Genomic DNA, 12,897 nt, shown 5'->3' on the forward strand with positions numbered 1-12,897 from the left:
GTGTAGCCACCCTCAGGGACATTGGAGTTAAGTCAATGAGTGTGTGTTTCTTCTATTGCCTGTGTGTGTACAACACATGCTTAACATTCCCCTCTGATAAGCCTAACCACACTACCACAAATAGAGCATTAGTATTATCCATTATTGCCTCATATAAGCCTCTGGGAAACCCCTGGAATCTGTGTACACTATATCTCACCTTGATATAGTACATACAGAGCCAGCTTCCTACAGGTCAGGTTCTTGAGACTGGGGGTGAGGGGTCTGGTTCTTTATTCTGGGGGTGAGGGGTCTGGTTCCTTAGACTGGGGGTGAGCGGTCTGGTTCTTTACAGTGGGGGTGAAGGGCCTGGTTCTTTAGACTGTGGGTGAGGGGTCCGGTTCTTTAGTCTGAGGAGTGAGGGATCTGGTTCAGGTGAGGGGCCCGGTTCTTTAGACTGAGGGTGAGGTGTCTGGTTCTTTAGAGTGAGGTGAGAAGGTCTGGTTCTTTAGACTGGGGGTGAAGGGTCTCTGGTGCTTTAAACTGGGGGTGAGGGGTCTGGTTCTTTAGACTGGGTGTAAAGGGTCTCTGGTGCTTTAGACTGGGGGCAAGGGGTCTGGTTCCTTAGACTGGGGGTGAGGGGTCTGGTTATTTAGGATGGGGGTGAGGGGCCTCTTGTGCTTTAGACTGGGGTAAGCGGTCTGGTTTCCTAGACTGGGGGTGAGGGGTTCTGGTTCTTTAGTCTGGGGCAAGGGGTCTGGGCTTTTAGACTGGGGGTGAGGGGTCTCGTTCTTTAGACTGGGGGTGAGGGGTCTGGTTATATAAACTGGGGGTGAGGGGTCTGGTTCTTTAGTATGGGGTTGAGGGGTCTGGTTCTTTAGACTGAGGTGAGGGGTCTGGTTATATAAACTGGGGGTGAGGGGTCTGGTTCCTTAGACTGGGGGGGATGGGTCTGGTTCCTTAGACTGGGGGTGAGAGGTCTGTTTCCTTAGACTGGGGGATATGGGTCTGGTTCCTTAGACTGGGGGTGAGGGGTCTGGTTATTTAGACTGGGGGTGAGAGTCTGGTGTTTTAGACTGGTTGTGAGAGGTCTGGTTCCTTAGACTGGGGGTGAGAGGTCTCTGGTTCCTTAGACTGGGGGTGAGAGGTGGGGTGAAGAGTCTGGTTCTTTAGTCTGGGGGTGAGGGGTCTGGTTCCTTAGACTGGGGTGAAATGTCTCTGGTTCTTTAGTCTGGGGGTGAGGGTCTGGTTCTTTAGTCTGGGGGTGAGGGGTCTGGTTCCTTAGACTGGGGGTGAGAGGTGGGGTGAAGGGTCTGGTTCTTTAGACCTTGGGTGAAGGGTCTGGTTCCTTAGACTGGGGGTGGGGGGTCTGGTTCCTTAGACTGGGGGTGAGGGGTCTGGTTCCTTAGACTGGGGGTGAGGGTCTGGTGCTTTAGACTGGGGGTGGGGGGTCTGGTTCTTTAGACTGAGGTGAGGGGTCTGGTTCCTTAGACTGGGGGAAAAGGTCTCTGGTTCCTTAGAATGGGTCGGCCTCTGGTTCCTTAGACTGGGGGGGAGATCTGGTTTCTTAGACTTGGGGTAAAGCGACTGGTTCAGGTGAGGGGTCTGGTTCCTTAAACTGTGGGTGAGGGGTCTGGTTATTTAGACTGGGGGTGAGGGTCTGGTGCTTTAGACCGGGGGTAAGAGGTCTGGTTCCTTAGACTGGGGGTGAAAGGTCTCTGGTTCCTTAGAGTGGGGGCGATAGGGGGGTGAGGGTCTGGTGGCTTAGACAGGGGGTGAGAGGTGAGGTGAGTGGTCTGCTTCTGATGGTTCTACTCTGCGCATGCTCAGTAGAACAGTGACTCCTCTCTGGTTGATTTCTCCTCTCTGCGCATGCTCTGTACAGCGTCCTTTCTGCGCATGCTCCTTTCTGTGGTTTCCCTTAGATCCCTTCTTTGCGCATGCGCGCTAGTTTCCTATGCGAGCACATGTTCAAGGTCCCTCCACGGTGGGTGGTGTCAGCTCTTTGGTGAAAGTTAGTCTAGCAATGTTATAATAGTTTGTGTTTTTTAAAGGCGTTTCACTGCCTGATGCCGCTTGTAGCACTACAATTAACTGACGTCACTAGGACCTAATTTAAAGGGAACCCCTTGTGCCCTTGAAGGATGACAGGCAGAGTTGGCCCTGCCCAGAGTAGCACTTGTAACATACAGATCACAGTAGATGCCAACGGCGATCACCTAACCAACTTAGTTAGCGTTCATTGATCTGTTAAATGAAATATTTTTCTTAATTTAAAATGTTTTAACTTGTGTAATCAAACTTTTCTGTTTAGCGAAAAAAGAAAAGAAAAAACGTAACTCGGCAGAGACGGCAGCCCTGGTGAAAGAGACTCATTCCTCCTCCTGAGTGAAGCACAAGCGGTGTGAAGCTCCCCCCTGGCTTCTTCACAAACTTCCAGAACTTCGTGAGTATCAGTTCATTTGGGTTTATTTGTCTTTGCATAGTGACAATACTTTCTGTAGTGTAACCCCTGAGTCCCCAGCTTCTAGGCACCTCATGGGGCGACTGAGGGCCAACAGCTCAGTCCTTATACGTTGTCCCCTCCTGAGGAGATTTGTAACCCAGAACAGGGTCAGTCCAGTAACCACCTGGAACTGGGGCCATCAGGGAGGGATCTAGGATTTGTGGGCCCCGGGCAGAAAGGGGATGTGTGAGGCCCCTGGAGTGTGCATTCAGTGTGTGACAACCAAGGAAACGAGATCACAGGAAGTGCCATCTGTCGCAGACTTTGTAAGCAGCAGCTGTCCTGGTGTGGGCAGCAACGCAAGAAAAACATAAATAATAACTGACAAAGTTCTCTTAAGAGAAGGTACATTATATTAGACACAATCAGTGGAAATGCTTAGCCTAGATCTCCCCAAAATGTATATCTTTAACTGAATGTCACCAAATTATTTCCAGACTAGTGTGTGATTATATGTGGTATTTACTTTGCACAAACCTTGCTGAAAGGCAACTGAGAGATGCTCAAAGCCTCAGTCACTGTGTGACAGGAAGGGGAGCGGGTTTGGGGACTGTCACTGCATCATGATGTAGCTTTAAAGAGATGAGTATTTTATTTTTCATGTATTCATCCGCCTGTGTCTTTGCTGAGGGTGTGCGGAGACCCGCTGGAGAACGCATCGTCCAGGTGGGCAGGTGGGCAGGTGGGCGGGTGGGCAGGTGGGCGGGTGGCCCAGGTGGACAGGTGGGCAGGTGGGCCGGTGGTCCAGGTGGGCCGGTGGTCCAGGTGGGCAGGTCAGCCAGTGGGCAGGTGGGCCAGTGGTCCAGGTGGGCAGGTGGTCCAGGTGGGCCGGTGGTGCAGGTGGGCAGGTGGGCCGGTGGTCCAGGTGGGCCGGTGTTCCAGGTGGGCAGGTCAGCCAGTGGGCAGGTGGGCCAGTGGTCCAGGTGGGCAGGTGTGCAGGTGGGCAGATGGGCCGCTTGGCAGGTGGGCCGGTGTTCCAGGTGGGCCGGTGGTGCAGGTGGGCAGGTGGGCCGGTGGTCCAGGTGGGCCGGTGTTCCAGGTGGGCAGGTGGGCCGGTGTTCCAGGTGGGCTGGTGGGCAGGTGTGCAGGCGGGCAGGTGGGCCGGTGGTCCAGGTGGGCAGGTGGTCCAGGTGGGCAGGTGGGCCGGCCCTCGTGGCTTTGTCCAGGTGGGCCGGTGGGCAGGTGGGAGGTGGGCAGGTGGGTAGGTGGGCAGGTGGGCCGGTGGTGCAGGTGGGAGGTGGGCAGGTGGGTAGGTGGGCAGGTGGGCCGGTGGTGCAGGTGGGAGGTGGGCAGGTGGGTAGATGGGCAGGTGGACCGGTGGTGGGCAGGTGGGCCGCCCTCGTGGGTTCGTCCAGGTGGGCAGGTGGGCCGGTGGTCCAGGTGGGCCAGTGGGCAGGTGGGTCGGTGGTGGGCCGGTGGTCCAGGTGGGCAGATGGGCAGGTGGTCCAGGTGGGCAGGTGGTCCAGGTGGGCAGGTGGTCCAGGTGGGCCGGTGGGCAGGTGGGCCGCCCTCGTGGCTTCGTCCAGGGCCGGTGGGCAGGTGGTCCGGGTGTGCAGGTGGGCCGGTGGGTAGGTGTGCCGGTGGGCAGGTGTGCCGGTGGGCCGGTGGGCCGCCCTCGTGGCTTCGTCCAGGGCCGGTGGGCAGGGTGGGCAGGTGGGCAGGTGGGCCGGTGGTGCAGGTGGGCAGGTGGGCCGGTGGTCCAGGTGGGCCGGTGTTCCAGGTGGGCAGGTCAGCCAGTGGGCAGGTGGGCCAGTGGTCCAGGTGGGCAGGTGTACAGGTGGGCAGATGGGCCGCTTGGCAGGTGGGCCGGTGTTCCAGGTGGGCCGGTGGTGCAGGTGGGCAGGTGGGCCGGTGGTCCAGGTGGGCCGGTGTTCCAGGTGGGCAGGTGGGCCGGTGTTCCAGGTGGGCCGGTGGTGCAGGTGGGCAGGCGGGGAGGTGGGCCGGTGGGCTGGTGGGCAGGTGTGCAGGCGGGCAGGTGGGCCGGTGGGCCAGGTGGGCAGGTGGTCCAGGTGGGCAGGTGGGCCGGCCCTCGTGGCTTTGTCCAGGTGGGCCGGTGGGCAGGTGGGAGGTGGGCAGGTGGGTAGGTGGGCAGGTGGGCCGGTGGTGGGCAGGTGGGCCGGTGGTGCAGGTGGGAGGTGGGCAGGTGGGTAGGTGGGCAGGTGGTCCAGGTGGGCAGGTGGGCCGCCCTCGTGGCTTCGTCCAGGGCCGGTGGGCAGGTGGTCCGGGTGTGCAGGTGGTCCGGGTGTGCAGGTGGGCCGGTGGGTAGGTGTGCCGGTGGGCAGGTGGGCCGGTGGGTAGGTGTGCCGGTGGGCAGGTGGGCCGCCCTCGTGGCTTCGTAGATGATGCGGGTCCGGTTCCGTGGCCTCACGGTGTGGGACTGCGGCTGCTGGGCCTCCCAAGTATTTTACCAGCATGGCCAGTATTAACGTATCTAGAAGAACAGAAACTGGTTCAAGAAATAAAGGCTGGTATTGAAAAATAATAGAACACAGCTATCATTTATAATAATTTGTTCATCAGCAAATCCAAGAAAAACTACTTTCGATCCTGTTGAAATAATTTTTTCGTATTGTACTAGAACTTCGATCACCATCAGCTTCCTCACCTCTCAGCTACATTATAACTCTCCAAACAAATATTTAATATTTGTGCTTAATTCATGTTTAAGAAGTGCAAACTATGGCAAGAGAACCTCCAGGCAGAAGAAATTCCCACACCCAGTTACCTTTCTGTGACAACTCAAGATATCCGCACTGTGGTAACTGGACTCTTTCCCAGCGATGGAGGGGGCTGGTCTCGATACCACAGTTACCGCCGCGATCCTGCAGTGTGCGGCCAGAAGACTGTGTGCAACGTCCCCCCCTTTATCAGAACCGAACCCCTGGGATGTTTACCTGCTCTCTCACACAAGGCATTTCCCCCTCGCAAGAAAAAATGCCATAAAAGCTCAACAGGCTTTGGCCAGTCTCCCTTGTACCATTTTAATGCAAAACTTTGAAAAAACGGTTTCTAAACAGCTCCGGCAGTTTGTTGAAAAGAATATTTTGGATCCCTGACAAGCTGGACCCCAGAGGGGACGCCGGGCAGGTCTGGTGATCCTTCTTGTTTCGGTTGATCTGTGTCAACGGGTCGACAGTGCAGATGTTGGGACACAAGTGCTCCTTGACCGGTGAACGGCCTTTAGTATCTTCACATCATGACAAACCCCGAGGAGGAGTGAAGCTGGGTGCATTGGTCGCTCACACGGGTGACCCTCGCTGTGTGACCCTCGGCAGATCAGGGAGTTACCACCTTCATTCCACACCTGAGAAGTTGAATTACAAGCGTCAATCATGTCCATACTGCTTTTTAATTCAGTCGCCTCAACCATTCAGTGCCCACATGTATGCGGAGGGCATCAAATGATGATGGCCTGTGTAAACCGAGTGCGAATATGAGCCCTGCACAAGATGGAAGATGAACTGCCTCACTTCAGTGCATCAGTGGAGGTATTCCAACTTCCTGAAGATGAATCCCACCAACCCAAGGTGCTGCTAATGACCAAAGCATCTCCTTCCTGGCTCGCAGCCGGCTGTCCGGAGCCTCTGCAATCTCCCCCACCCCACCAAAGAACTCAGTCACAACATCCATCTCAACACCATCCATCGCTCGGAATGCGAGTGGTAAAATGTCCGCTGTGTGCTTTGGCAAACACAAGATCTTGAAGAAATGTTTATCCTACACCCTCAACAACTGGCAAGTAACTGTACCAGAGTCTTGAATCAGTCTTGGTTGGATGACACTGAGGCTCTTTATTTAGCCATTCCTGAAAAACTCCTCTGCCAACATCATCTCATGCAGAAGGCTGCCTCGTGCCTCATATTCAGCATCTCTAGGCAGGGCAGGGCACCACCATCCCTAAGAAACCTGCACTGACTACCACTGATCTATAGGCAGGACAGGGCACCATCATCCCTAAGAAACCTGCACTGACTACCACTGATCTCTAGGCAGGACAGGGCATCACCATCCCTAAGAAACCTGCGCTGACTACCACTGATCTCTAGGTAGGACAGGGCATCACCATCCCTAAGAAACCTGCACTGACTACCACTGATCTCTAGTCAGGACAGGGCATCACCGTCCCTAAGAAACCTGCGCTGACTACCACTGATCTCTAGGCAGGACAGGGCATCACCATCCCTAAGAAACCTGCACTGACTACCACTGATCTCTAGTCAGGACAGGGCATCACCGTCCCTAAGAAACCTGCGCTGACTACCACTGATCTCTAGGCAGGACAGGGCATCACCATCCCTAAGAAACCTGCACTGACTACCACTGATCTATAGGCAGGACAGGGCATCACCATCCCTAAGAAACCTGCACTGACTACCACTGATCTCCAGGCAGGGCAGGGCAGGGCACCGCCATCCCTAAGAAACCATCCCTAAGAAACCTGCACTGACTACCACTGATCTCTAGGTAGGACAGGGCATCACCATCCCTAAGAAACCTGCACTGACTACCACTGATCTATAGGCAGGACAGGGCACCATCATCCCTAAGAAACCTGCACTGACTACCACTGATCTCTAGGCAGGACAGGGCATCACCATCCCTAAGAAACCTGCACTGACTACCACTGATCTCTAGGCAGGACAGGGCACCGCCATCCCTAAGAAACCTGCACTGACTACCACTGATCTCTAGGTAGGACAGGGCATCACCATCCCTAAGAAACCTGCACTGACTACCACTGATCTCTAGGCAGGACAGGGCATCACCATCCCTAAGAAACCTGCACTGACTACCACTGATCTCTAGGCAGGACAGGGCACCGCCATCCCTAAGAAACCATCCCTAAGAAACCTGCACTGACTACCACTGATCTCTGGGTAGGACAGGGCATCACCATCCCTAAGAAACCTGCACTGACTACCACTGATCTCCAGGCAGGACAGGGCATCACCATCCCTAAGAAACCTGCACTGACTACCACTGATCTATAGGCAGGACAGGGCACCATCATCCCTAAGAAACCTGCACTGACTACCACTGATCTCTAGGCAGGACAGGGCATCACCATCCCTAAGAAACCTGCACTGACTACCACTGATCTCTAGGCAGGACAGGGCACCGCCATCCCTAAGAAACCATCCCTAAGAAACCTGCACTGACTACCACTGATCTCTAGGTAGGACAGGGCATCACCATCCCTAAGAAACCTGCACTGACTACCACTGATCTCCAGGCAGGACAGAGCACCACCATCCCTAAGAAACCTGCACTGACTACCACTGATCTATAGGCAGGACAGGGCACCATCATCCCTAAGAAACCTGCACTGACTACCACTGATCTCTAGGCAGGACAGAGCATCACCATCCCTAAGAAACCTGCGCTGACTACCACTGATCTCTAGGCAGGACAGGGCATCACCATCCCTAAGAAACCTGCACTGACTACCACTGATCTCTAGGCAGGACAGGGCATCACCATCCCTAAGAAACCTGCACTGTCTACCACTGATCTCCAGGCAGGACAGGGCGCCACCATCCCTAAGAAACCTGCACTGACTACCACTGATCTCTAGGCAGGACAGGGCATCACCATCCCTAAGAAACCATCCCTAAGAAACCTGCACTGACTACCACTGATCTCTAGGTAGGACAGGGCATCACCATCCCTAAGAAACCTGCACTGACTACCACTGATCTCTAGGCAGGACAGGGCGTCACCATCCCTAAGAAACCTGCACTGACTACCACTGATCTCTAGGCAGGACAGGGCACCACCATCCCTAAGAAACCATCCCTAAGAAACCTGCACTGACTACCACTGATCTCTAGGTAGGACAGGGCATCACCATCCCTAAGAAACCTGCACTGACTACCACTGATCTATAGGCAGGACAGGGCACCATCATCCCTAAGAAACCTGCACTGACTACCACTGATCTCTAGGCAGGACAGAGCATCACCATCCCTAAGAAACCTGCGCTGACTACCACTGATCTCTAGGCAGGACAGGGCATCACCATCCCTAAGAAACCTGCACTGACTACCACTGATCTCTAGGCAGGACAGGGCATCACCATCCCTAAGAAACCTGCACTGTCTACCACTGATCTCCAGGCAGGACAGGGCGCCACCATCCCTAAGAAACCTGCACTGACTACCACTGATCTCTAGGCAGGACAGGGCATCACCATCCCTAAGAAACCATCCCTAAGAAACCTGCACTGACTACCACTGATCTCTAGGTAGGACAGGGCATCACCATCCCTAAGAAACCTGCACTGACTACCACTGATCTATAGGCAGGACAGGGCACCATCATCCCTAAGAAACCATCCCTAAGAAACCTGCACTGACTACCACTGATCTCTAGGTAGGACAGGGCATCACCATCCCTAAGAAACCTGCACTGATTACCACTGATCTCCAGGCAGGACAGGGCGCCACCATCCCTAAGAAACCTGCACTGACTACCACTGATCTCTAGGCAGGACAGGGCATCACCATCCCTAAGAAACCATCCCTAAGAAACCTGCACTGACTACCACTGATCTCTAGGTAGGACAGGGCATCACCATCCCTAAGAAACCTGCACTGACTACCACTGATTTATAGGCAGGACAGGGCACCATCATCCCTAAGAAACCTGCACTGACTACCACTGATCTCTAGGCAGGACAGAGCATCACCATCCCTAAGAAACCTGCGCTGACTACCACTGATCTCTAGGCAGGACAGGGCATCACCGTCCCTAAGAAACCTGCACTGACTACCACTGATCTCCATGCAGGACAGGGCGTCACCGTCCCTAAGAAACCTGCACTGACTACCACTGATCTCCAGGCAGGACAGGGCATCACCATCCCTAAGAAACCTGCACTGACTACCACTGATCTATAGGCAGGACAGGGCGTCACCATCCCTAAGAAACCTGCACTGACTACCACTCATCTATAGGCAGGACAGGGCGTCACCATCCCTAAGAAACCTGCACTGACTACCACTGATCTCTAGGCAGGACAGGGCGTCACCATCCCTAAGAAACCTGCACTGACTACCACTGATCTCTAGGCAGGACAGGGCGCCACCATCCCTAAGAAACCTGCACTGACTACCACTGATCTCTAGTCAGGACAGAGCATCACCATCCCTAAGAAACCTGCACTGACTACCACTGATCTCTAGGAAGGACAGGGCATCACCATCCCTAAGAAACCTGCACTGACTACCACTGATCTATAGGCAGGACAGGGCGTCACCATCCCTAAGAAACCTGCACTGACTACCACTGATCTCTAGTCAGGACAGGGCGTCACCATCCCTAAGAAACCTGCACTGACTACCACTGATCTCTAGGCAGGGCAGGGCACCACCATCCCTAACAAACCATCCCTAAGAAACCTGCACTGACTACCACTGATCTATAGGCAGGACAGGGCATCACCATCCCTAAGAAACCTGCGCTGACTACCACTGATCTCTAGGCAGGACAGGGCATCACCGTCCCTAAGAAACCTGCACTGACTACCACTGATCTCTAGGCAGGACAGGGCATCACCATCCCTAAGAAACCTGCACTGTCTACCACTGATCTCCAGGCAGGACAGGGCGCCACCATCCCTAAGAAACCTGCACTGACTACCACTGATCTCTAGGCAGGACAGGGCATCACCATCCCTAAGAAACCATCCCTAAGAAACCTGCACTGACTACCACTGATCTCTAGGTAGGACAGGGCATCACCATCCCTAAGAAACCTGCACTGACTACCACTGATCTATAGGCAGGACAGGGCACCATCATCCCTAAGAAACCTGCACTGACTACCACTGATCTCTAGGCAGGACAGGGCATCACCATCCCTAAGAAACCTGCGCTGACTACCACTGATCTCTAGGCAGGACAGGGCAGCACCGTCCCTAAGAAACCTGCACTGACTACCACTGATCTCTAGGCAGGACAGGGCATCACCGTCCCTAAGAAACCTGCACTGACTACCACTGATCTCCATGCAGGACAGGGCGTCACCGTCCCTAAGAAACCTGCACTGACTACCACTGATCTCCAGGCAGGACAGGGCATCACCATCCCTAAGAAACCTGTACTGACTACCACTGATTTATAGGCAGGACAGGGCGTCACCATCCCTAAGAAACCTGCACTGACTACCACTGATCTATAGGCAGGACAGGGCACCATCATCCCTAAGAAACCTGCACTGACTACCACTGATCTCTAGGCAGGACAGAGCATCACCATCCCTAAGAAACCTGCGCTGACTACCACTAATCTCTAGGCAGGACAGGGCATCACCATCCCTAAGAAACCTGCACTGACTACCACTGATCTCTAGGCAGGACAGGGCATCACCATCCCTAAGAAACCTGCACTGTCTACCACTGATCTCCAGGCAGGACAGGGCGCCACCATCCCTAAGAAACCTGCACTGACTACCACTGATCTATAGGGAGGACAGGGCACCACCATCCCTAAGAAACCTGCACTGACTACCACTGATCTATAGGCAGGACAGGGCGTCACCATCCCTAAGAAACATGCACTGACTACCACTGATCTATAGGCAGGACAGGGCATCACCATCCCTAAGAAACCTGCACTGACTACCACTGATCTATAGGGAGGACAGGGCACCACCATCCCTAAGAAACCTGCACTGACTACCACTGATCTATAGGCAGGACAGGGCATCACCGTCCCTAAGAAACCTGCACTGACTACCACTGATCTCTAGGCAGGACAGGGCATCACCGTCCCTAAGAAACCTGCACTGACTACCACTGATCTCCATGCAGGACAGGGCGTCACCGTCCCTAAGAAACCTGCACTGACTACCACTGATCTCCAGGCAGGACAGGGCATCACCATCCCTAAGAAACCTGTACTGACTACCACTGATTTATAGGCAGGACAGGGCGTCACCATCCCTAAGAAACCTGCACTGACTACCACTGATCTATAGGCAGGACAGGGCACCATCATCCCTAAGAAACCTGCACTGACTACCACTGATCTCTAGGCAGGACAGAGCATCACCATCCCTAAGAAACCTGCGCTGACTACCACTGATCTCTAGGCAGGACAGGGCATCACCATCCCTAAGAAACCTGCACTGACTACCACTGATCTCTAGGCAGGACAGGGCATCACCATCCCTAAGAAACCTGCACTGTCTACCACTGATCTCCAGGCAGGACAGGGCGCCACCATCCCTAAGAAACCTGCACTGACTACCACTGATCTCTAGGCAGGACAGGGCATCACCATCCCTAAGAAACCATCCCTAAGAAACCTGCACTGACTACCACTGATCTCTAGGTAGGACAGGGCATCACCATCCCTAAGAAACCTGCACTGACTACCACTGATCTCTAGGCAGGACAGGGCGTCACCATCCCTAAGAAACCTGCACTGACTACCACTGATCTCTAGGCAGGACAGGGCATCACCATCCCTAAGAAACGAGCACTGACTACCACTGATCTCCAGGCAGGACAGGGCATCACCATCCCTAAGAAACCTGCACTGATTACCACTGATCTCCAGGCAGGACAGGGCGCCACCATCCCTAAGAAACGAGCACTGACTACCACTGATCTCTAGGCAGGACAGGGCATCACCATCCCTAAGAAACGAGCACTGACTACCACTGATCTCCAGGCAGGACAGGGCGCCACCATCCCTAAGAAACCTGCACTGACTACCACTGATCTCTAGGCAGGACAGGGCATCACCATCCCTAAGAAACGAGCACTGACTACCACTGATCTCTAGGCAGGACAGGGCATCACCATCCCTAAGAAACCTGCACTCATTACCACTGATCTCCAGGCAGGACAGGGCGCCACCGTCCCTAAGAAACCTGCACTGACTACCACTGATCTCTAGGCAGGACAGGGCATCACCATCCCTAAGAAACCAGCACTGACTACCACTGATCTCTAGGCAGGACAGGGCATGACCATCCCTAAAAAACCTGCACTGATTACCACTGATCTCCAGGCAGGACAGGGCGCCACCATCCCTAAGAAACCGTCCCTAAGAAACCTGCACTGACTACCACTGATCTATAGGCAGGACAGGGCGTCACCATCCCTAAGAAACCTGCACTGATTACCACTGATCTCCAGGCAGGACAGGGCGCCACCATCCCTAAGAAACCATCCCTAAGAAACCTGCACTGACTACCACTGATCTCTAGGTAGGACAGGGCATCACCATCCCTAAGAAACCTGCACTGACTACCACTGATCTATAGGCAGGACAAGGCACCATCATCCCTAAGAAACCTGCACTGACTACCACTGATCTCTAGGCAGGACAGAGCATCACCATCCCTAAGAAACCTGCGCTGACTACCACTGATCTCTAGGCAGGACAGGGCATCACCGTCCC

The 12,897-nt window shown here is 54.5% G+C and overlaps 2 protein-coding genes across 5 annotated transcripts in view; one reads left to right on the top strand and one right to left on the bottom strand.

Moving 5' to 3' along the window:
* The first annotated feature begins 1,929 nt into the window (after positions 1 to 1,929).
* The window catches only part of LOC138247234 (zinc finger protein 665-like), a 71,257-nt gene continuing 60,289 nt past the window's right edge, over positions 1,930 to 12,897 (top strand). For all 4 annotated transcript variants that reach the window (XM_069202054.1, XM_069202020.1, XM_069201990.1 and 1 more), the window contains exons 1-2: positions 1,930 to 1,966; positions 2,294 to 2,425. The gene's annotated coding sequence lies outside the window, so the exon portion shown is untranslated. The remainder of the gene's footprint in view (positions 1,967 to 2,293; positions 2,426 to 12,897) is intronic.
* LOC138291639 (uncharacterized) lies at positions 3,001 to 4,899 on the bottom strand. Its single transcript, XM_069230324.1, has one exon. The coding sequence runs from the start codon at positions 4,897 to 4,899 to the stop codon at positions 3,001 to 3,003; it is 1,899 nt and encodes a 632-aa protein (XP_069086425.1).

This window comes from Pleurodeles waltl, chromosome 1_1 (assembly GCF_031143425.1).
Source record: "Pleurodeles waltl isolate 20211129_DDA chromosome 1_1, aPleWal1.hap1.20221129, whole genome shotgun sequence".
NCBI lineage: Eukaryota > Metazoa > Chordata > Amphibia > Caudata > Salamandridae > Pleurodeles > Pleurodeles waltl.